Raw genomic sequence first — 22,637 nt, 5'->3', positions numbered from 1 at the left:
AGGCTTGATGGACAAACAACATTTTACAAACTGAATTGTGCATACTTGACCACAATGTTAAATAAAAAGTTCCAATAATAGATTTAAAAATGAATTACTGTAGTAACAAATGGTATTTTATAAGTTTTCATCTCGTTATTAATGCTGCATTTAGTTTTCTGTTTATGTTTGTACTTATGTAATATTATAACTGCTATTGTTATATGTTTATTAATTTTGTTGTCATGTAACCTCATATTTAGTATATTTTGCTATCTGCCCTGCCTCTGGTATGTGGAACATAAAGAGGCAGGGCCAGTTAATTAAGCAACAGGTGTACTGACCCCAGCAGTATTTATCCACAGTTACAGAAAGCTTAACTGCTTTGGCATTGCTCTGTTTTGATCCCTGTGGTTTGAATAATGATTTTGTTGTTTGACCGCTGCTTTCACTTAAAGCACTATTTTGGGACTGTGTTTTCTTGGATTTGGTTACTTTTAGGTTTTGGCTTTAAGGGAACCCTATTTTTTGTTCCCTTTTATGGTCTTGATTTTTGATAATCCCTTTTGATTCTTCTTTAATATTTTTTAATTATTAAAGAATCTCTGTTTGACTCCAATGAGAATAGTTTTATGGTTTTTCCTCTGCTCATTTTTATGGACATTTACAATTTCAACTTTTAAAGAAATCTCAGCCACCTAGGCAGGTATGAATCCTGGTATTCAAGTTGCGGCTTGCAATCCAGTTTGGACAAAACCTGAAATTAGGACAGTTCTAACCTTTTGTGTGGGTTTTTTGGTGTCCTACAACCGTTTTTGTGCCTTTGGATATCAAAATTCCATAACAATCATAAATTGTCCAATGTAAGAGTGTGTAACTAAGAATGTGATTGTGACTAGTTTTAGATTCCTTGACTGGTGCCTGCTTGTGCCAAGTTCTGTCAGGACAGGCTTCAATACCACATTTAAATGGATTGAGTATGCTTAAACAATGGATGCATGAATCATTTAAAGTTTAACACAGAAAAAGTTATCAAGGATATACTTGGTATTGTTATATATATATATATATAGTATATTATATTTATATTATTTAAAAAAAGCCTGTAATGTAACATCATATATCACCTATAGTCAGCTATAGTCATATTATGAAACAATTTAACACTATGTTGTTTAATGATATTAAACAATAAAAAAAGTGTAGAATTTGTTGTCTTACCAAAAAGTATAAGTTTGGACTCTTGGGCTTTTAGATGTATGATGTACAGGGCTCCAAAGAAGACAGCAAGTGCAATAAGCAACATAGGTGAACTGATACTATAAAACAAAAGAGTTAATAGCTTTAAGTGATTTGTTTCAGACTATATCAAATTACATCAGGCCATGTTCACACTAGTTTACCTCTTATATTTACATAGTGTTTTTTTATAGCAGGAGCACCTACGATAAATTGAACCTCTTTGGTGAAGTTATTACAATTGACAATGTCAAAATAAAATTAACATAAGCAAGTATAAGTATAAAGGAAACCAAAATTTCACACCAAGGAAATCTGAAATATATCAACTGAATTAGGAGCTGATCAAATGCTAGTAAAGCAGTTAAACTCGAGAAGGTTAAATTAGGTTGGCACCAGCTTGCTTGTGAATATAATCATGAATATTTTTTTTTTCAGATGATGATAGCATTTCTCTGGCCTATGAACTTTCTTGCAGTTTGTAGTATGTGTTAATGAAAGTGAATTTCTGTTAATATAGTCTACAAAGTTAAAGCCAACATTAGCAGAGGAATAAATGGTGCAAAATAGAGTTCACCAGCATCACCATCATTAAAACAATTACTATGATTTAAAGAAGTGAAGCTTTAATTTGGATAGCCAAAATTTAACACTAAAGGAAAATGCACTTTGAAAAAATTGATCAGCTACAGTATGCTTGATTAAGGACATCATGCAATCTGAACAGCTGCACTGAAACATCCATTCTTCCATTCTTTGTTCAATCATCTTAAAGCAAACACCTATCTTAGTATTAATGAGTAAAAAAGAGAGAAACTAACTCTGAACAGGGCAATAACAGAAATAAAAATCCATCCAGCTTTTTATTTCAAAACCTTTTTAAACAAATTACTGGGTTACAGAACACCAAAAGTAATCCTAGCAGTAATTGGCGCATTACAAGAACCAATCAAGGACGGGTGCCCATAGAGACAGCACAAAAATTTAAAATGTGCCTAGAGTCTAATTATCTAAAGTGTAAAATTGCAAATCAACTGCTAATTACTGAGGTCCTGGTGTATATTTTGAGACAAATAACAATATTGGCAAATAAGAGTGTAAGCCAGAGTAAATATCGAATTTTGTGAAGAGAATGCAAAACTAAATTGCATTAATCACTAGAAAACTAGAAAAAAATCCACTCAATGTGACATCACACTCTTAAAAGACTGATCTAATCTATTTTCACAGAATGTTGTTATACCTTTTGTACCGAGCTAGTAAATAAACTTCAGGTATACAGTATCCTAGGCATTCCTTTTACTTACACACAGTAGGCAATTAAGCCAAGGAAGACAAAAATGTAGTTGCTCTGAAAGTGGTCTAGATTCTTAACCAGTCTTTTGCAAACTTCACCAAAGTTCTTTGGTTTTGAGAAACGTCGCTGATCACCAAAGCTTGACCATGGTCGAATTGTTGATCTTCTTCGGTCAAACCATTCCTTAGCTGCACCTCCTGAAATAACCTTGGGAATGTTAAGTCTAAAAAAAAAAGAAAAATCAGACATTCAAAATAGTAAAAAGTGTGCCTCAGTTTAAACATTTAATGTCTAAACATTCTTGATTTTAATTGAAATCTGTTATTTTTCATCCTAGACCCCAAAGGCTAGATCCATACTAAAGGATCAAAAATAACATATTCTTAATCACTGACCTTGATATAGTCTAAAATGATAACTCACATGCATGTTTGAATCTGTCATTTTTAACTTTGTGGAAGTGGCTCGTAGAGGGCTAGGACCACCGGTAAAGAATCAAATATCATATTTGTGACTGGCAACCTCAAAACAGTATAAAACAGCACTTTACATGTTAATACTACTGATCCTCATTTTTGAAGTTTTGTGAAAAGAAGTAAATTTGACCCCTTGCATCCCATTAGTGGGCACATCCCTGAGATTGGTTATGACATGCACAACTTCAAGTCCTTCTCATCATTTTTCCTAAAGACATCTATTGATTTACTTTTTATCATAAGGGTGTAATTTTCTGCAAAAACTATGGTCCAGAACGGTCTAAAAATAAAGGTTTTTCAAGTCTAGAGGGCTGAAAATAAGGGGAATCCCAAAAAGCTCAACATCTTGCATAAGTAAACATCAAGATAAGTTGAATGGTGTATCATATGTGGGAGTTTTCTTGTACCAGTGAGTCACGAGGAGCCGAACAAAAAAAATATTGAACTGATTTCAAAGTATCCATTCATAAGTAATTGCTATGAACACAATGACATGTTGAGAAATGATGGAGAGAAACACCTACCAGCATTTACCTATTGCTATATTAAGCATTTCACCTCAATACATTAACTTTCAATTACCATTCCCCAGATAGTAAAAGATAATTGATGTATTACAAACCAATGATGAAATACTCTTCCTACATTTTTAATGCACACTACAAGTACTGCTTCCACAAGTGTCCTGCTTATCCAGATTCGTGTCTGCATTTCACATACAGTTTAAAAGTAGTCAAGGGTTCTGCGTCAGGTATTTGATTTCAGTTCTTGGATCCAGATTCCTATAACCATTTGTGTGAGGAATTACTTCCTGTCTTTAGTTTTAGCAGTGTTTATCCTTAATTTGTATTTGACTATTCTGAATCAACTTTATCAAAGACCTAGATTAATGTGGACATTAATTTAAGATCAAACAGCTTAATTTCCCTTAGTAAATATGTGTAGAACTTGCACTTAAGTGTCAGAGGTCTAAAGAGTTTCTCTTCTCTGCATAATTTATACAGTAGTTCTGCTATGTATCTTTTGTAGCATGATTACCATTGCTGCATATAGTACTCCAGATGACGTTTCATTAGTATATTACAAAGTCCCAGCATAAAGTTCCTTGATGTACATTCAACAGATTTTACGAGATCTTATTGCATTTTTAACTATGACTGTTCATCACCAGAATGAATGTAAACCCCAGATCCTTACCAATGTTTCCATCCTCTAGTTCAGTGTAGCCCCTCTTGCATTAAAAATTTATGCTCCTTTTACCTACAAGAAACACTTTCATCTTGCTTATATTTTTTTAAGTGTTTATCTAATTTTAAAGATTTTCCTCTTTTTAAAATGTTTTCACTGCCTACTAGCTGTTTTCTATTCCATCAATTTTGATATCAACTGCAAACTTCATAGGTTTTCTCACTACAGTATGTCAGTATTGATTGCATTTTGGCCAGAGTTTAAACCCCGTCTTAGGGTTTTATGCCCCTTTTCATTAATATTTGAAATTGAATTAGTTTGGTTATTTCTTTTAATATTGTTCTGTTCGTTTATCATTTAGTTTATATGCTTAATGTATTTTTGTTTTTTGTAACTTCTAAAAATATTTATGTACTGTTTTGTTAAATGTTTTTTTATTCCCTGTATTTTGTGAGTGCTAAAGTTTGTTATATGTTTTACTTTCAAATACCACCCCAGCTACCTGTGCAACAGATAGGCCTCATAGAATTATCCTCTTGAAAAGCCATTCTGAGTCAAAGAGGTACACACAAGGAAAGAAAGGCAGTGAACAAGAACTTAAAATATCCTGGCTCTGGAAATAAAAAAAATAAGTTGTGTATTTAAAAATAGCCACCAAACTTCACAGCTGTACACATACTTTTAAAACTAGAAGTGCCATGGATCACACAAATGAGTGTAGAGTTTTTACATTTTTAATTACTTCATTTGTGCACATGTTGTTATATCTTGGAAATGCTATTCAAAAAATGTGACTGATATTTTCTCTCTTTTTTTTATAAAAAACCCCAAAGACCCCACTATTACAAGCAATGTAACACAAATACTCAGGTGTAAATTTCTGTCTCACTCACACAGGCTTGCACTAGACTGCATTTGTGTGTTATTTTTACCTTCACAAATCCTCTATAGATGCTGTTAGTAAAATTATTGAACATTAATTTAGAATTTCCCCCTGGGATTAATAAAGTTTATCTAATTTAATCTAATTATTTCAAAAGTGCAAATTGGCATCTCACTTCAGTAGACAATTAGAAAATAATCAACAGAACAAAATGTCACTCATAATCGCTATGTGTTATGAAGAAAATAATAGACAACATCTGAAAAAACTCTTGATGCTGTAGTTAGTTCATTTAGGTAAAAAACAAACAAACTAACTAGAACTGGCATTATAATATTATATATGACACACTCTTAATAGTCGGCGACTTTAATTTTCATACAGATAATCAGTGTAACCAAAAAGTAAAAGAATTTATGAGCCTCCTGGACTCTTTTGATCTGAGTCAGCTCATTAATCAGCCTGCACATAAAGCAGGTCATACGTTAGACTTAGTGATTACTAAAGAACTAAAAGTTGATATAAAGCAGGTCATTGATATGGGTTTATCAGACCATTTTCTTCTACTTTTTAATATAGAAACAATGATAGAAAACACTCATGAGAAGCATATTGTTAAAAAACGCTTCTTTGACTCGTCAGCAGCTTTAAAACTTACAAACATTCTAAGCAATCAGTCCGTTTATAGTGCCAACTATAATAGCGAGGATAATGTAAATAGTAAGGTGGAAATATTTAATACTAAAGTGAGAGCTGCTGTTGACATAGTTGCACCTGAAAAGACAGTTAAAAAATCTTCTAGCATTGTTATACCATGGAAGACCCAAAGAGTGTCGGATTTAAAGAGAACATGCCGTAGAGCTAAGCGTAAATGGAGAAAGACTAAACTAACTATTCACTATGAAATATTAAAAGTTAAAATAACAGAATACAATAACACTGTCCGTCTTGAGAGGCGCTGCTATTTCTCTAAGATTATAAATAACAATGCTAGTAATCCCAGAGTCTTATTCTCGACGATTGATCGTCTGCTAAACCCAGGTAACTCAAAGATACGTCATTAGATACGGGGGTCTTCCCAGACTATCTTAAAACTGCTGTAGTTAAACCCCTACTTAAAAAACATAATCTCGACCCCTCGGCTCTTTTTAGACCCATCTCTAACCAGCCTTTCTTAAATAAAATTCTGGAGAAGGCAGTCATTATGCAGTTAAATGACCGCCTAAATAAACATGCTATTCTTGATAAATTTCAGTCGTGTTTTAGAACAAATCACAGCACAGAAACTGCACTCATTAAAGTAGTAAATAATTTGCGGGTAAATGCAGAGAGAGGCCATTTATCTGTTCTCATCCTCTTAGATCTGAGTTCTGCATTTGACACCATCGATCATAATATTCTTAGAAATCGCCTTAGTCAATGAGTAGGCCTCTCTGACAGTGTCTTAAATTGGTTTGAATCCTACCTGGCAGGGAGAAAATTCTTTGTTAGTTGTGGTAATTACAACTCAAAGACACATGATATCCAATATGGTGTTCCACAAGGCTCTATCCTGGGTCCGCTGCTATTCTCAATCTACATGCTTCTGTTAGGTCAGATTATCTCAGGGCACAACGTGAGTTACCACAGCTATACTGATGACACACAGCTGTATTTATCAATAGCACCTGATGACCCCGATTCTCTTGATTTACTAACACAATGTCTGACTTGTATCTCAGAATGGATGAATAGTAACTTTCTCAAATTAAATAAGGAGAAAACTTAAATCTTAGTGATTGGCAATAATGGATACAATGAGGCTATTAGAAATAAACTGGATACATTAGGATTAAAAATCAAGATGGAGGTAAAAAGCTTAGGGCTAACTGTTGACTGTAATCTATATTTTAAATCGCATATTAATCAGATCACTAAGACAGCATTTTTTCACTTAAGAAACATAGCAAAAGTTAGACCTCTTGTATAACCGCGTTTGTTTTCAGTCGACTAGATTACTGTAACGCATTCCTCTCAGGACTACCCAAAAAAGACATAAACTGTTTGCAACAAGTGCAGAATGCAGCTGCTAGAATCCTAACTAGAAAAAGAAAATCCGAGCACATCTCTCCAGTTTTGATGTCACTACACTGGTTACCTGTGTCATTCAGGATTGACTTTAAAATTTTGCTTATGGTTTATAAAGCCTTAAATAATCTGACCCCACCTTATATTTCAAATCGTAACCTCAGATCCTCAAATGAGGGTCTCCTTAGAATTCTAAGAACAAAACTTAAAAGAAGTGGTGAGGTGGCCTTCTGCTGTTACGCACCTAAAATCTGGAATAGCCTGCCAATAGGAATTTGCCCGGCTAATACAGTGGAGCACTTTAAAAAACTGCTGAAAACACATTACTTAAGTGACTCCGTGAGAACCCTAACTACAAAGAGGACTATTTCATTTATGTTAGGTAGAATGCCCAGAGGGGACTGGGCGGTCCCGTGGCCTGGAACCCCCGCAGATTTAATTTTTTTTTCTCCAGCCGTCTGGAGTTTTTTTTTTTTCTGTCCATCCTGGCCATCAGACCTTGCTCCTTTTCTATGTTAACTAATGTTGTTTTATTTTAATTTCTTATTCTGTCTTTTATTTTTCCTTTCTTCATTATGTAAAGCACTTTGAGCTACTTTTTGTATAAAAATGTGCTATATAAATAAATGTTGTTGTTGTAATATTTTTCACACAACTTGGAATATGCTGTACACGGCCAGCATCAATCTGACATAGGGAAAGAAGCAGGGGAGAAAGGAGCAAGGAGCAAGCTACAAAGGGATAGCACAGCGCTGGTAGGAATCTCACTCACAATATTTTTTAAGAGACCTAGCAGACCCTACAATGTTTGTGAATATGAGAATTAACTGTCAACTTGTGTCACATGAACATGCTGATACACATCTGGGACTATGCTAAAGCTGGGAGGACCTTGTGGCTATGCCTTGAACTAGGCGCCACAATGAGGATTAAAAAAATATATACAATTGTAAAAAAGCTGTAAGATATTGGGGTACATGGACTGGGTACCAATCTGAGCATGTCACAAATTCGTACTGTTTTATATAGGAAACTAGGGGGCTTCACTTGCCAACCCTGCTGCCTGTGCTACGTGCCAGCCACTTCGCATCTGCTGCTCGCTTATGTGGATTCTACTTTCACCAAACAACAAATCCATTAATTTTCGCGGATATGCCTCTTCATTGTGAAAAAACACTACTTTTCCCTGGTGGCAACACGAATTTGACGACCTACAAGTCTCTGACTTAAAGTTTAAATCAAACAATATATTCAATCTCTTTTCACTCTTACGTTATTTCACCGAGTAATAATTTCTGTTTGTTTGTGCTAATGCGATCATTACTAACATTTTATTGAGACTTTCGAATTTTAGTACTTTCATTATCTCTAACCTGCTCTTTACGACATTCTACCTTGTCATCTTTTATTTCCGGCCTGGGCATGGTCAAATCTCTTGGCACAAAGTCTCATGTTGCAGGACTTGAAAGAATCTCTCTGAAAGTCACATCTCATACCAGGCTAAAAAGTCTTGTCTCGTCCCTGGATATGGATGATTATGGGCAACATTTCATGTTGTTTGAACTACTTACTGGCCTGTAATGCCTCCAAGATCCAGGTTGCTGTCCAAAGACTTTCCTTCCATTGTAATGTTCCTTCAGAATCCTCGTCTTACAGTATTTCCAGGGATTTTCTGTTCTAAGAGAAGGACATACAGTAAGTGTATCAGTAGTGCATTTACTGTACAAGAAAAAAGTATAAACTGAAAACCAAGAAAGGTGTTATTTAGAGGATGTGCACCAAATATGAGTGTTCATGTTCTTCAGTTAAGCAATTTTTTACTTTCTTCTTTGTCTTGTATTAATATCATTATGACAGGTCTTCAGATTCACTAGATAATGTATATGTGGAGCTTGCAGGTTCTTCTGTGTATACATGAATATTCTCTAGCTGCTCTACTTTCCTGCCAATAATGGACATAGTAGGTTTGCTGCCCAATCTAATTTGATGTAGTTTGCGAAGGCCAGGTACAGTGGAACCTTGGTTCACGAACGTCTCGGTACACATACAACTCGGTTTACGACCAAAAAGTTCACCAAACTTTTGCCTCGGTTCACGTCCACACACTCGGTATACGAACAAGCCAGTTTCCCTTTCGGTTTGCATATGCTCAGTCTCTCCCTGTACATTTCCTGTGCAGTGAGCAAGAGAGAGAGAGCGCGACACACACACACACACAAGCAGCGTGAGAGAGACAGACGCACACACACAGGCAGCCGAGAGAAAGAGCGCGACACACACAAGAGAGAGCGCGACACACACAAGAGAGAGCGCGACACACACACACACAGGCAGCGCGAGAGAGAGCTGGACGCATTAAGGTAGGAAGGCAGTTAAAGAATGCACTGGGCTTGATTTTGTTTTCACTTCTGTTTCCAGCGATCAGTTCGTGTATTGTTGCAATGTTATTTTTCCTGGTGGTCTATTAAATTACGGATTTTTTCAAATGTTCATTTTTTTCCCTGTGCCTAAAACTCAATAAATAAAGTGCTTTAAGCCAGCGGTTGGTAGCGCTATAGCGCAGTGTTAGTTTTCTCTGTTGTTCAAGGTTTTCTCAGTGTTATTCAATGTTTTTACATTTAGTATACTATTAAGCTGTGCATTCTATTGTTTGATTAACTATATTTGTGCTTAAAAACTTAAAAAAATATATATATTTACATACAGTTTGTATAGTCTGGAACGGATTAATTGTATTTACATACAATCCTATGGGGGAAATTGCTTTGGTTCATGACCAAATCGGTTTACGACCAGAGTTTTAGAACGAATTATGGTCGTGAACCAAGGTTCTACTGTAATTATCCAGCAACGCAATCAGCATCTGCAGTCAACAAATCTTACATGCCTCACAACTAGAAGTCGTGTAATGTGACATTGGCTTTGTACGCAATCTTTTAAGTTTGTTCTTTGTTTTATTCTCAAATTCATTTCAAACATCTTGCTTATAGATTTAGTTTCTCTCTATAGCTAAACCACTTAAGAATTGTAGGTTACAAATAACCATGTGATTATCTTATTCAGTGTCTGTACCACCAGTATCCTCACCCTTGTGGATTCTGTGGACTCACATAACAAAACTTTCACAAATACTTATGTTGAACTTTATATTCTAAACATGACAAAAGAAGACCATAAAAAAATATCTTAGTAAAAAATGTCAAAGATCAAATTTTTCAATGAAGAAACTAAACAAATATCCAGCATGATACTATGGAGGATAACCAGGAGCACCATTACATTGTCATATTTGTACAGTTCTATTGCAAAAATGTATTAATAAAACCAAATAAAATATAAGTCTATTAGGAAAGACATAAAAAAATGTAAATGACTTTAATCATTCTTTTTAATTACATGACTTTTATGGAAATGAAAAACAAATATAGTAATGATTAGCTTCTCTGCTCTTTATCATCACTAAAGAATTCCCTTTGAGGTGAAACTACCATAAATAAAGTTGCTACTGTGGATTTCTTATAAATAATCACATTGAAATCATTCCAGAAGTGCTCAGCTTCTTTTAATAAACAGATCTACTGTACTTCTGAAGCTTCTCTGCCTAGACAAAGACATTCTTTAACTTATATAGGCATAGATAAGAAATGACAGCCAGAGAGCAGTTAATCATCAATAGACTGTGGAATGTTAGTAGAAAAGTTACAGACTTAAAGTATCTATCAATCTAACAGCTTATTATTTTGTCAAATCATTGTTATTTTAAGGTGGAGCTGGCAATGATCCATGTACGCGCACACACACACATACATACAGTCACTGGCCACTTTATTAGATATACCATGCTAGTACCAGGTAGAAATTTTGCTTTGAGAAATGCCATAATTCTTGATTCACTGATTCAACAAGGTGATGGAAATATTCCTCAGGGATTTGGCTCCATATTAACATGATAGCATCATATAGTTACTGCAGATTTGTTGGCTGCACATGCATGATGCAAGTCTCCTGTTCCACCACATACCAAAGGTGCTATATTAGATTGAGATCTGGGGCCTCATGTATAAATGGTGCATACGCACAGAAATGTTGTGTATGAACATTTCCATGTTCAAATCGCGATGCATAAAACCTAAACTTGGCATAAAGCCACGCACATTTCCATGGTACCTCATACCCTGTCGTGCGCAAGTTCCCTGCTCGGTTTTGCAGACTGGCGGCATCCAGAAACAAAGCAATGCTACTGTTCCTGTGTGGTTTATGTTTCTTTTTCAGATCCACATCCTTGGCGCGGCTTTATAAATACACTGAAATTAACCGCATATTGTTTATTAGTTTAACACATGTGATTGTAATTAACCTGTAACAATATAATAGTCAACAGAATGGTAAAACTATTCTAAATACCATTGCTGCTTTAGCGTTGTTACTCTCACTGCACCACTTGGAGCAGCTAATCGGAAAGAGAATTATCAGTATACAGCATCAAGCACATGCTGCTTCAGCCATGCTTCCTATTTGAACTGCTTCTCACATGGCAAACTCTTCAAAACCTTTACTGTACAGACCTCGTGGTTCAGAAAGAGTTTCATCCCAAGAGCTCTAAATGCACTCTCTCTCTCCATCAACTGCTCCTCGTAGAACTGTTTGTACTTTTAAGTACAATTACCTCACTGTAAACTTGCGATAGTTATAATATTGCACAACCTGAGCCACTTTATAAATCGTGTATTTACATATGATGACGATATCATTTTTAAGATGAAATGCAGCAAAATATGTTTATTATACAGATAAAACTTTAACTATAAAATAAATAATCTATATTGTTAATAATTAAAGGACATGGTGTCGTTACACTAGCGACCTGGCGCTCCATTCACGGATTGTTCCTGCCTCACACTGTATGCTTCACTGGGACTGGTGTGAAGGATAGAATAACTAAACATGTACTACGAAGATATTTCAATGTTCCTTAAAAGTTTTGAAGAATCGGTGTTCTAAGCTTACAGATGGCTTAACGTCTATTACAGAGCTGGGTATTTGGAGAAAGAAAAGGAAGGACAGGAATTGGAAGTTAGTACAGTAATTCCTCACTATATCGTGCTTCGACTTTCGCGGCTTCACTCTATCACGAATTTTATATGTAAGCATATCTAAATATATAACGCAGATTTTTCGCTGCTTCGCAGGTTTCTGAGGACAAGGGGTCTTTTTTACTTCTGGTACATGCTTCCTCAGTTGGTTTGCCCAGTTGATTTCATACAAGGGATGCTATTGGCGGATGGCTGAGAAGCTACCCAATCAGAGCACGGAGTTAAGTTCTTGTGTGCTGACTGGCTCAGCGACTGAGCGCCAAATTCGATTCCGCTGCTTAACAGGAAGTCTCGTCTCACTCATTCAGCATCAACGTGTTTCGCTGTGTAAAGAGTTAACTTTTGTGCTCTTTTGTGTTTATCTTTGTGCATAGTCAAGCCCTTCACTATGGCTCCAAAACGATCTGCTCCTGCTACTGCTTCAGGGGCCATGCCCAATCACCAACAGAAGATGCTAACGATTGCCGAAAAGGTAAAAGTTTTGGATATGTTGAAGGAGGGGAACAGCTACACCGCTGCAGGATGCCATTACGGCGTCAATGAGTCCATGATTCTTTTTATTTAAAAAGGAGGAAAAGAATATAAGATCTACGGCCGCAGTGTCCTTTAACCAGGGCGCAAAAGGAGTTGTAAGTGGATGTAATAAGGCATTAGTCCGGATGGAATATGCTTTAGGGATTTAGATTGAAGACTGCTGGAAGAAGAACAATGGCAGTGCTACACAATCGCCTAAAGAGGCTCCTTTAGAAGACCTGTAACGCTCTCCTTTGTTGTGCAGTAAAATTAAACTCATCGTCGTGTCGCTGTTGGTGAGTACCCATAATTAATTTTCTATGTAGATAGATACTTTACTAATCCCAAGGGGAAATTCACATAATCCAGCAGCAGCATACTGGTACAAAAACAATATTAACGAGTAATAAAAATGCAGGTAAAAACAGACAATAACTTTGAATAATGTTAGCGTTTACCCCCCTGAGTGTAATTGAAGAGTCGCATAGTGTGGGGGAGGAATGATCTCCTCAGTCTGTCAGTGGAGCAGGACAGTGACAGCAATCTGTCGCTGAAGCTGCTCCTCTGCCTGGAGATGACACTGTTCAGTGGATTCTCCATGATTGACCGGAGCCTGCTCAGCATCCGTCGCTCTGCCACAGATGTTAACCTGTCCAGCTTCATTCCTACAATACAGCCTGCCTTCCTCACAAGTTTGTCCAGGTGTGAGGTGTCCTTCTTCTTTATGCTGCTCACCCAGCACACCACCGCATAAAAGGGGGCACTCGCCACAACAGTCTGGTAGAACATCTGCAGCATCTTATTGCAGATGTTGAAGGATGCCAACCTTATAAGGAAGTATAGTCGGATCTGGCCTTTCTTGCACAGAGCATCAGTATTGGCAGTCCAACCCAATTTATCATCCAGCTGCACTCCCAGGTATTTATAGGTCTGTACCCTCTGCACACAGTCTCCTCTGATGATCACGGGGTCCATTAAGGGCCTGGGACTCCTAAAATCCACCACCAGTTCCTTGGTCTGGCTGGTGTTCAGGTGTAAGTGGTTTGACTCGCACCATTTAACAAAGTCCTTGATTAGCTTCCTATACTCCTGATACAGCCCACAATAGCAGTGTCGTCAGCAAACTTTTTCATGCGGCAGGACTCTGAATCGTATTGGAAGTCTGATGTATATAGGCGGAACAGGACCGGAGAAAGTACAGTCCCCTGCGGCGCTCCTGTGTTGCTGACCACAATGTCAGACCTGCATTTCCCGAGAGGCACATACTGAGGTCTGTCTGTAGGATAGTCCATGATCCATGCCACCTGGTGTGAATCTACTCCCATCTCTGTCAGCTTGTCCCTAAGGAGCAGAGGTTGGATGATGTTGAAGTACAGTACTTATTACATGTACATACGTTTAGTGTCACTGTACACACATTTTACTGTACACAATTTTTCTTGCATTGTACATATTTATTGCGGGTGATATTGGAGGCGATATCTTTAAAATAATATTTAGGTTTTACTGTATATAAACAGTGTGTTTACATACATAATTTCAACGAATCTTACCTAATATCTAAGAGAATACAAAGGGTTTATGCTGTATGACTGTGCGGGAAATGTTTATAATAGTGTTGGAGAGTTTATAAGGGCCTAAAATATATAAAAATAACCATATGAACATATGTTTTTTCCTTTGCGGATTTTCACCTTTCGCAGGGGGTTCTGGAACGAAGCCCCCGCGATCGAGGAGGGATTACTGCACATTTGAAAGAGACAGCACTGCTGCAATAAATAATTTCATCGAAGGTCGCACACAATCACTGCGCCACCGCACCGCATGTTCCCATGTTTAATAACATGCTTTAACTACTATCATAATGAAAATTATATCACGTATACATCTCACTATTTTAATTATTCAGAGAGCTGTAATATCATGAATGTAATGGATTCTGATATATATATATATATATATATATATATATATACATATACACACACACACATATACATATATATACAGTGGGTACGGAAAGTATTCAGACCCCCTTCAATTTTTCACTCTTTGTTATTTTGCAGCCATTTTGTGTTTACTTGTGTTATATTTGACTAATGGTTAAATGTGTTTGATGATCAGAAACATTTTGTGTGACAAACATGCAAAAGAATAAGAAATCAGGAAGGGGGCAAATAGTTTTTCACACCACTGTATATACCCACACACACACATATATGTATATACAGTGGGTACGGAAAGTAGACCCCCTTCAATTTTTCACTCTTTGTTATATTGCAGCCATTTGCTAAAATCATTTAAATTAATTTTTTCCTCATTAATGTACACACAGCACCCCATATTGACAGACAAAAAAGAATTTTTGAAATTGTTGCAGATTTATTAAAAAAGAAAAACTGAAATATCACATGGTCCTAAGTATTCAGACCCTTTGCTGTGACACTCATATATTTAACGCAGGTGCTTTCCATTTCTTCTGGTCATCCTTGAGATCACCTTCATTTGAGTCCAGCTGTGTTTGATTATACTGATTGGACTTGATTAGGAAAGCCACACACCTGTCTATATAAGACCTTACAGCTCACAATGCATGTCAGAGCAAATGAGAATCATGAGGTCAAAGGAACTGCCTGAGGAGCTCAGAGACAGAATTGTGGCAAGGCACAGATCTGGCCAAGGTTACAAAAAAAATTCTGCTGCACTTAAGGTTCCCAAGAGCACAGTGGCCTCCATAATTCTTAAATGGAAGACGTTTGGGACGACCAGAACCCTTCCTAGATCTGGCCGTCCAGCCAAGCTGAGCTACCGGGGGAGAAGAGCCTTGGCGAGAGAGGTAAAGAAGAACCCAAAGATCACTTTGGCTGAGCTCCAGAGATGCAGTCAGGAGATGGGAGAAAGTTGTAGAAAGTCAACCATCACTGCAGCCCTCCACCAGTCAGGGCTTTATGGCAGAGTGGCCTGTCGGAAGCCTCTCCTCAGTGCAAGACACATGACAGCCCGCATGGAGTTTGCTAAAAGACACCTGAAGGACTCTGAGATGGTGAGAAATAAGATTCTCTGGTCTGATGAGACCAAGATAGAACTTTTGTGTGGAGACAACCAGGCACTGCTCATCACTTGTCCTGTGGCAGTATCATGCTGTGGGGGTGTTTTTCAGCTGCAGGAAAAGGACGACTGGTTGCAATCGAGGGAAAGATGAATGCGGCCAAGTACAAGGATATCCTGGACAAAAACCTTCTCCAGAGTGCGAAGGACCTCAGACTGGGCCGAAGGTTTACCTTCCAACAAGACAATGACCCTAAGCACACAGCTAAAATATCGAAGGAGTGGCTTCACAACAACTCTGTGATTGTTCTTGAATGGCCCAGCCAGAGCCCTGACTTAAACCCAATTGAGCATCTCTGGAGAGACCTAAATATGGCTGTCCACCAACGTTTATCATCCAACCTGACAGAACTAGAGAGGATCTGCAAGGAGGAATGGCAGAGGATCCCCAAATCCAGGTGTGAAAAACTTGTTGCATCTTTCCCAAGAAGACTCATGACTGTATTAGCTCAAAAGGGTGCTTCTACTAAATACTGAGCAAAGGGTCTGAATACTTAGGACCATGTGATATTTCAGTTTTTCTTTTTTAATAAATAATTCAACAATTTCAAAAATTATTTTTTTTGTTTGTTAATATGGGGTGCTGTGTGTACATTAAATGATTTTAGCAAATGGCTGCAATATAACAGAGTGAAAACTGAAGGTCTGAATACTTTCCGTACCCACTGTGTGTGTGTGTGTATATATATATATATATATATATATATATATATATATATATACAGTCATGTGAAAACATTAGGACACCCTTTGAAAGCATGTGGTTTTTGTAACATTTTTAATAAATGGTTATTTCATCTCCGTTTCAACAATACAGAGAGATTAAAGTAATCCAACTAAACAAAGAAAACTGAGGAAAAGTCTTTTCAAGATCTTCTGTAAATGTCATTCTACAAAAATGCCTATTCTAACTGAGGAAAAAGATAGGACACCCTTGCCCCTAATAGCGAGTGTTACCTCCTTTGGCTGAAATAACTGCAGTGAGACGGTTCTTGTAGCCATCTACCAGTCTTCGACATCGGTCTGAGGAAATTTTACCCCACTCCTCAATGCAGAACTTTTTCAGCTGTGAGATGTTTGAGGGTTTCTTGCACGCATACAGCCCTTTTCAAGTCACCCCACAGCATCTCAATGGGATTCAAATCTGGACTTTGACTTGGCCATTCCAGGACTCTCCATTTCTTCTTTTTCAGCCAATCTTTGGTTGATTTACTAGTATGTTTTGGGTCATTGTCATGTTGCATGGTCCAGTTCCGCTTCAGCTTTAATTTTCTAACTGATGGTCTCACATGTTCTTCAAGCACCTTCTGATACACAGTAGAATTCATCGTGGATTCTATGATGGTGAGCTGACCAGGTCCTGCTGCAGCAAAGCAGCCCCAAACCATGACACTTCCACCTCCATGCTTCACAGTTGGTATGAGGTTCTTTTCTTGGAATGCTGTGTTTGGTTTACGCCAAACATGTCCTCTGCTGTTGTGTCCAAATAATTCAATTTTGGACTCATCTGTCCAAAGAACATTATTCCAGAAGTCCTGGTCTTTGTCAACTTTATCTCTGGCAAATGTCAGTCTGGCCTCGATGTTTCTCTTGGAAAGCAAAGGTTTCCTCCTTGCACACCTCCCATGCAAGTTAAACTTGTACAGTCTCTTTCTGATTGTAGAGGCATGTACTTCTACATCAACAGTAGCCAGAGCCTGCTGTAGTTCTCGAGATGACACTTTAGGGTTTTTGGAGACCTCTTTTAGCATCTTGCGGTCTGCTCTTGGGGTGAACTTGCTGGGGCGACCAGTCCTGGGCATGTTGGCAGTTGTTTTGAAAGCCCTCCACTTGTAGACTATCTTCCGGACAGTGGAATGGCTGATTTCAAAATCTTTTGAGATCTTTTAAATCCCTTCCCAGACTCATAGGCTGCTACAATCTTTTTTCTGAAGTCCTCTGACAGCTCTTTTGTTCTCACCATGGTGCTCACTCTCACTTCAACAGTCAGGAGCACACCAAACTAAATGTCTGAGGTTTAAATAGGGCAAGCCTCATTCAACATGCAGAGTAACGATCTACTAATTATGTGCACCTGGTGTGATATACCTGTGTGAGATCTGAGCCAATTTAAGAGGGAATACATGTGAGGGTGTCCTATCTTTTCCTCAGTTAGAATAGGCATTTTGTAGAATGACATTTACAGAAGATCTTGAAAAGACTTTTCTTCAGTTTTCTTTGTTTAGTTGGATTACTTTAATCTCTCTGTATTGTTGAAACGGAGATGAAATAACCATTTATTAAAAATGTTACAAAAAACCACATGCTTTCAAAGGGTGTCCTAATGTTTTCACATGACTGTATATATATATATATTGTGGACTTGGCCCGGACACAGATGGGCAGACATGTTGTTTCTCAACCACCACACGTTTATTTACAATATTTACAATTATTAAATTGGTCACACAGACCCAGTTCAGTGCACAAAACACCCCAACACACTCAGTCCTGGCCACAAATGCCTTCTTCGGGCCGCCTCCACACCTCCTCTGTTCTTCGTCCTGCCTCCTCGCTTGGCCACGCCCCAGCATGGCGGAAGTGCTGGCTGTCCTCCCGGCAGCTCTCCGGGTGTCTCCTAAAGTCTTCCCCCCAGCACTTCCTGGTGTGGCGGAAGTGCTGGGGCAACAGGTCCCCAAGGCATTGGGGCGCCTCCTGGCGGTGACCACGGACCCCTACAGGGTAGGGCTTTCATGCCCTCAACCCGTGGCCCCCAGAACATACCTGACAATATATATATATATATATATATATAAACAAATATAAAAAATTGGTTTAAAAATACTCATCAATCTAGAAAGGATTTTACAGAAATTTCACAACAATTTAAAGTCTATCAATCTGCACTGAGAAGACGAATTTTAGGAAACATTCATGTTGCCAGCAAATCTTGCTGGAGTGAGCTAGGAAATCCACCCAAAAGAACACTCACCAACAAATCAAAGAACCCAAAAGCTAACAAGGTACTTAGTAAATATAATACCTAATCAAAATATCACTGTACTTTATTCTTTAAGTTGTTATGTTGCTATGTTTTTATGAAAATATACACTTAGATTTAGTATTCATACACAAATAAAAAAGGTATTTAGCTTATATGAGGAAGAATATGACATTTAATTAACTTAATATGCAGTAAAATAGTATCAACTTAGTTAAGATACAGTATAAGAATGAATTCTGATAGGCTTAAAGTGCAGAAGGACAAAAATCTGAGATTGCTTTCACTATACTATTGGCATGCAGACTTATTTTGCTAAACTTGAAGAATCCTAAATCTCCTCTTTTAAGTCAGTTGGTAACTAATGTTTTATATTATTTGAAATTGGAAAAAATCAAATTCTCAGTTAGAGGATCTGTGCAGAACTTTTTCAAAACCTGGCAGGATCTAATCAATAATATTTTAGAATAAGCTCTTACAACACTAAGGAAGTAGATTCTCTTCTCCATTTATCTTTATCTGCCTATTAAACTCATCAATTTATGTATGATTTATGTATGCTCTCTTTCTCAGGGGGTGGGGGTTGATTTGTGTTCAATCTTATTTTTTGTAAAAATTGATCTATTTGTATGGAATTATTACAATAAAATTAAAAAAAAAGAATGAATGCTGAGTTATAGGACAAGTCCCTTTTTCTTCATATCCTTTTATTAGACATATAAGATTATGTTACAATAAGTACACTACACAACAATTGAACGTAACATAAGTAACACAAGATTCTGTACCAAGTCCAGCTTCATCAAAATCTCTAGCCCATCTGGGGAGCTATGAAATCAAATAATATGTTGTGTGTCTCTATCACTTACAGTTGAAACAAACACTTTAAAGTTACACATCACTAAGTACTAATAAACTCTTGGTATATTCTAAAGATGGTTCCATTTTTCATATGATTTGTATTCTTCTGGTGCTTGTTTATATAAACTATTTCTAGGCCTTCTGAGCTATGAACTTTAAAATTATTATTTTTTTTTTTACCTTTCACTGCCTGTTAAGATTATCAACAAGAAAATGCTAGTTACTGAAGAACTGTACTTGCAATGGGCAAGAAACTGCAACTGTAGCTTGTATATTGTGGCTGATTAATGTACATCTAATAGTAGTATATCATCTATATTAGAGGTGGAGGAAAATCTATAAAGAATTGTAATTTTTTTCAGGATGATATATTGCCTGTCAGATTTTTTTCAGGCATGAGAATCTGTGCAGCAGTGGCAATGTCTACAGTATGCCTTCTCTTGGAATAATTCTATGTTTCCTTATATACTACTTGAAGACAAAACTCATTCCAAAAAATGAGAAAGTTCCTGCTGCAGAACCAAAAGTGCAGCTAGGGGGAAGGGATGGTTGTTCAATTTAAAAGCTCAATCTCATTTGGTAGCACTTCCCCATCTGTACCCAAGAGAATTTTCAGGAAGTATTTTACCTAATAATATTTTAACAAAAATAAGTGTATTTGAGACAGGTGTGAACAAATCGACATGTGGATTATATGACAAGTAATTTAGGAATTTTTTTTTCATAGATGTTTTGATATTGTTTGCTGTTGTATGACATTGCCCCCATTTGATGCTCTCTGTTATGAACTTTATTATCTCTGTTCTCTAGGAAAATGCAAGATTAAGCATCACTACAAACAACACAGTGTAAGCAGCAGATATGTTTTTGGCTGGAATATTCTTTTAAACTGTACTTTTTTGTAGATAAGGAAGACAGACGTTTCAATGTAAGCTGTAATGCTTTAATAGGGTAAAGGCACAGATACTATTAAAATACAGGCGAAAGATCACAAAACAAACAAAGATCGAAGCCATGAACCTTTCCTATCTGTCATCACTGCCAAATCACTAACTTTTAGGTGCCTATCCAATAATCAGGCAGTACATGACCCCTAACCTTTATACCCTCTATACAGTGACATACTGCACCAGCCTAAGCATGACAAAGGAAAGTCCACAAAAATAATGAAAAGCTGTTGTAATATTTTAAGTATAATATCTACTAGAGGTCATTTGCAGATCTGGCAGCATGTTTCTAAAGACAGAGGCAGCAGAGCTGGACTGACGTTTACAATCAGTGGGAGCTTTCCAGATGGCCTGCTGCCTGGCCTGGCCTGGCCTGGCATTCAGAGCAACCAGTGAAATAAACTAATAGTGAAATTATATCATGTTATCATAACTGGAAAATGAGCAGGCATTATTGGTCTGTAGTGGGCACAGATCCTTTTATATTTAACATTGGAGGGTTACTTTTCTGGTTGGATAGTTTCTTGTTTTTGTTCAAGTCAAGTTTTGATTTCGCATGCGTCTCGTGCTCTAATAGTTAAACAGGTGCGCTATGATGAGAGGTGCGTATGTCTGGTGCTTTTGTGATTAAAGTTATATATGAAGATTGTTTAAAAGTTTATAATATATTTTGAATTATATTTGGATGTTGTATGGTTTTTGGTATTTGTTACTATGTATTTACTTTGTTTTATTTTTGTTTCAAATTTTAATGAAGTGTGGCGTATTTTGAATGTTTTTTTTCCCTTTTCCCTCAAGAGTGACTGAATAGGCTACACAAAATGTTTTATTTTTTTATTAATGAAACACATATGTGAGTGGAATTTGTGTTTTTAAATGTACCCGTTGTTCTTTATTTCATAAGTTTGTTAATGAACGTGTCTTGTTTTAACTTTATTTTAATATTTTTAGAGTGTGTCTCTCATGCTCTGACAGTTAAACCTTAGCGCTACAATGAGAGAGTGACTGAATATGCTGCACGAAATGTTTGATAGTTTTTTGTTTACTAAGTGCATTCTTTAAAAAATGCTTGACAGAATTCTGTGGCACTAAGACATTTTTGAGTCTTTTGTCTACTGAAGAGATTCAAAGTGATCTTTTTTGACCAACACTTCAAACTTTGTGGAAGACTGTTCAGCACTACAATCCAGACACTGACAGCGGCTGTATAGATTTCAGACTCACAGGTGAAATTGCAAACATAATCGATGCACTGTGGATACCACTGGCAACTACTTTTTGTGGTTCAGTGCTTTTCGCACATTTGTTTTGATATATTACACATGGTTTGTTTATTTATGAAGTGTTTACATTTATGTTGTTCCACACTTCAGATGTTGTCTTAAGACTAATATTTAAGAGTGAAATGTATGTGTAAAATCTGAATCTACTGTCTCCTCATTCAGAAAAAAATACAAGACAAAAGGGTGTTTGTTGTTTTTTCTTTCTATGCATTTACAAGAAAAGTGATGTATATTGTGTGGCCTGAATAAGCTTTCCAGTCCGGCCCTAGAGGCCAGTATTATTTAAGTTAGAATTGTTTCAATGAAGGTAAATCTTGTGAGTAAATATTTACTCTAGCATTATTTTAGAACTGTGAGGTATGTTTTTATATATTGAGGTTAAATACTAAATGCTGGCTGGGATTAAAAGCATACTTTACTCATTTTCAACACGAAATTGTAAAGAATGTGCACCCTTGGGAGGAGCTAAAATAGCCATGTACTGCCCTTTCTTTTTTTTTCTCTTTAGGTTTATATATATATATATATATATATATATATATATATATTTCACAGATCATTCATATGAGGGCATTTACTAAATTCTGATTATTTTCATATTTTAGACCTTGAAATTTACACTACACTTATTTTCTACTGCAGCTTCGTGTCCTACATTCAATGCGGTTTGCAAATGTGTAATATTACACCGGTAAATGAACATTAAATGATGTCTGTTTTGAT

At 36.8% G+C, this 22,637-nt stretch overlaps 1 protein-coding gene across 4 annotated transcripts in view; it reads right to left on the bottom strand.

Annotated features, from left to right (window-relative positions):
* rabac1 (Rab acceptor 1 (prenylated)) overlaps positions 1–22,637 on the bottom strand; it is a 48,626-nt gene that overhangs the window by 20,828 nt on the left and 5,161 nt on the right. For 2 of the 4 annotated variants that reach the window (XM_039773137.1, XM_039773135.1), the window contains exons 2-4: positions 8,701–8,806; positions 2,526–2,738; positions 1,201–1,298 (exon numbers count right to left, since the gene is read on the bottom strand). In XM_039773137.1, the coding sequence (XP_039629071.1) occupies positions 1,201–1,298; positions 2,526–2,738; positions 8,701–8,753 (364 nt within the window). In that variant the 5' untranslated portion in view covers positions 8,754–8,806. The remainder of the gene's footprint in view (positions 1–1,200; positions 1,299–2,525; positions 2,739–8,700; positions 8,807–22,637) is intronic. The other 2 variants (XM_039773139.1, XM_039773138.1) reach the window with 1 other exon arrangement.

The sequence above is a fragment of the Polypterus senegalus genome, chromosome 12, assembly GCF_016835505.1.
Source record: "Polypterus senegalus isolate Bchr_013 chromosome 12, ASM1683550v1, whole genome shotgun sequence".
NCBI lineage: Eukaryota > Metazoa > Chordata > Cladistia > Polypteriformes > Polypteridae > Polypterus > Polypterus senegalus.
Note: the sequence above shows the minus strand (reverse complement) of the source record. Positions and strands in the feature narration are given on the sequence as shown.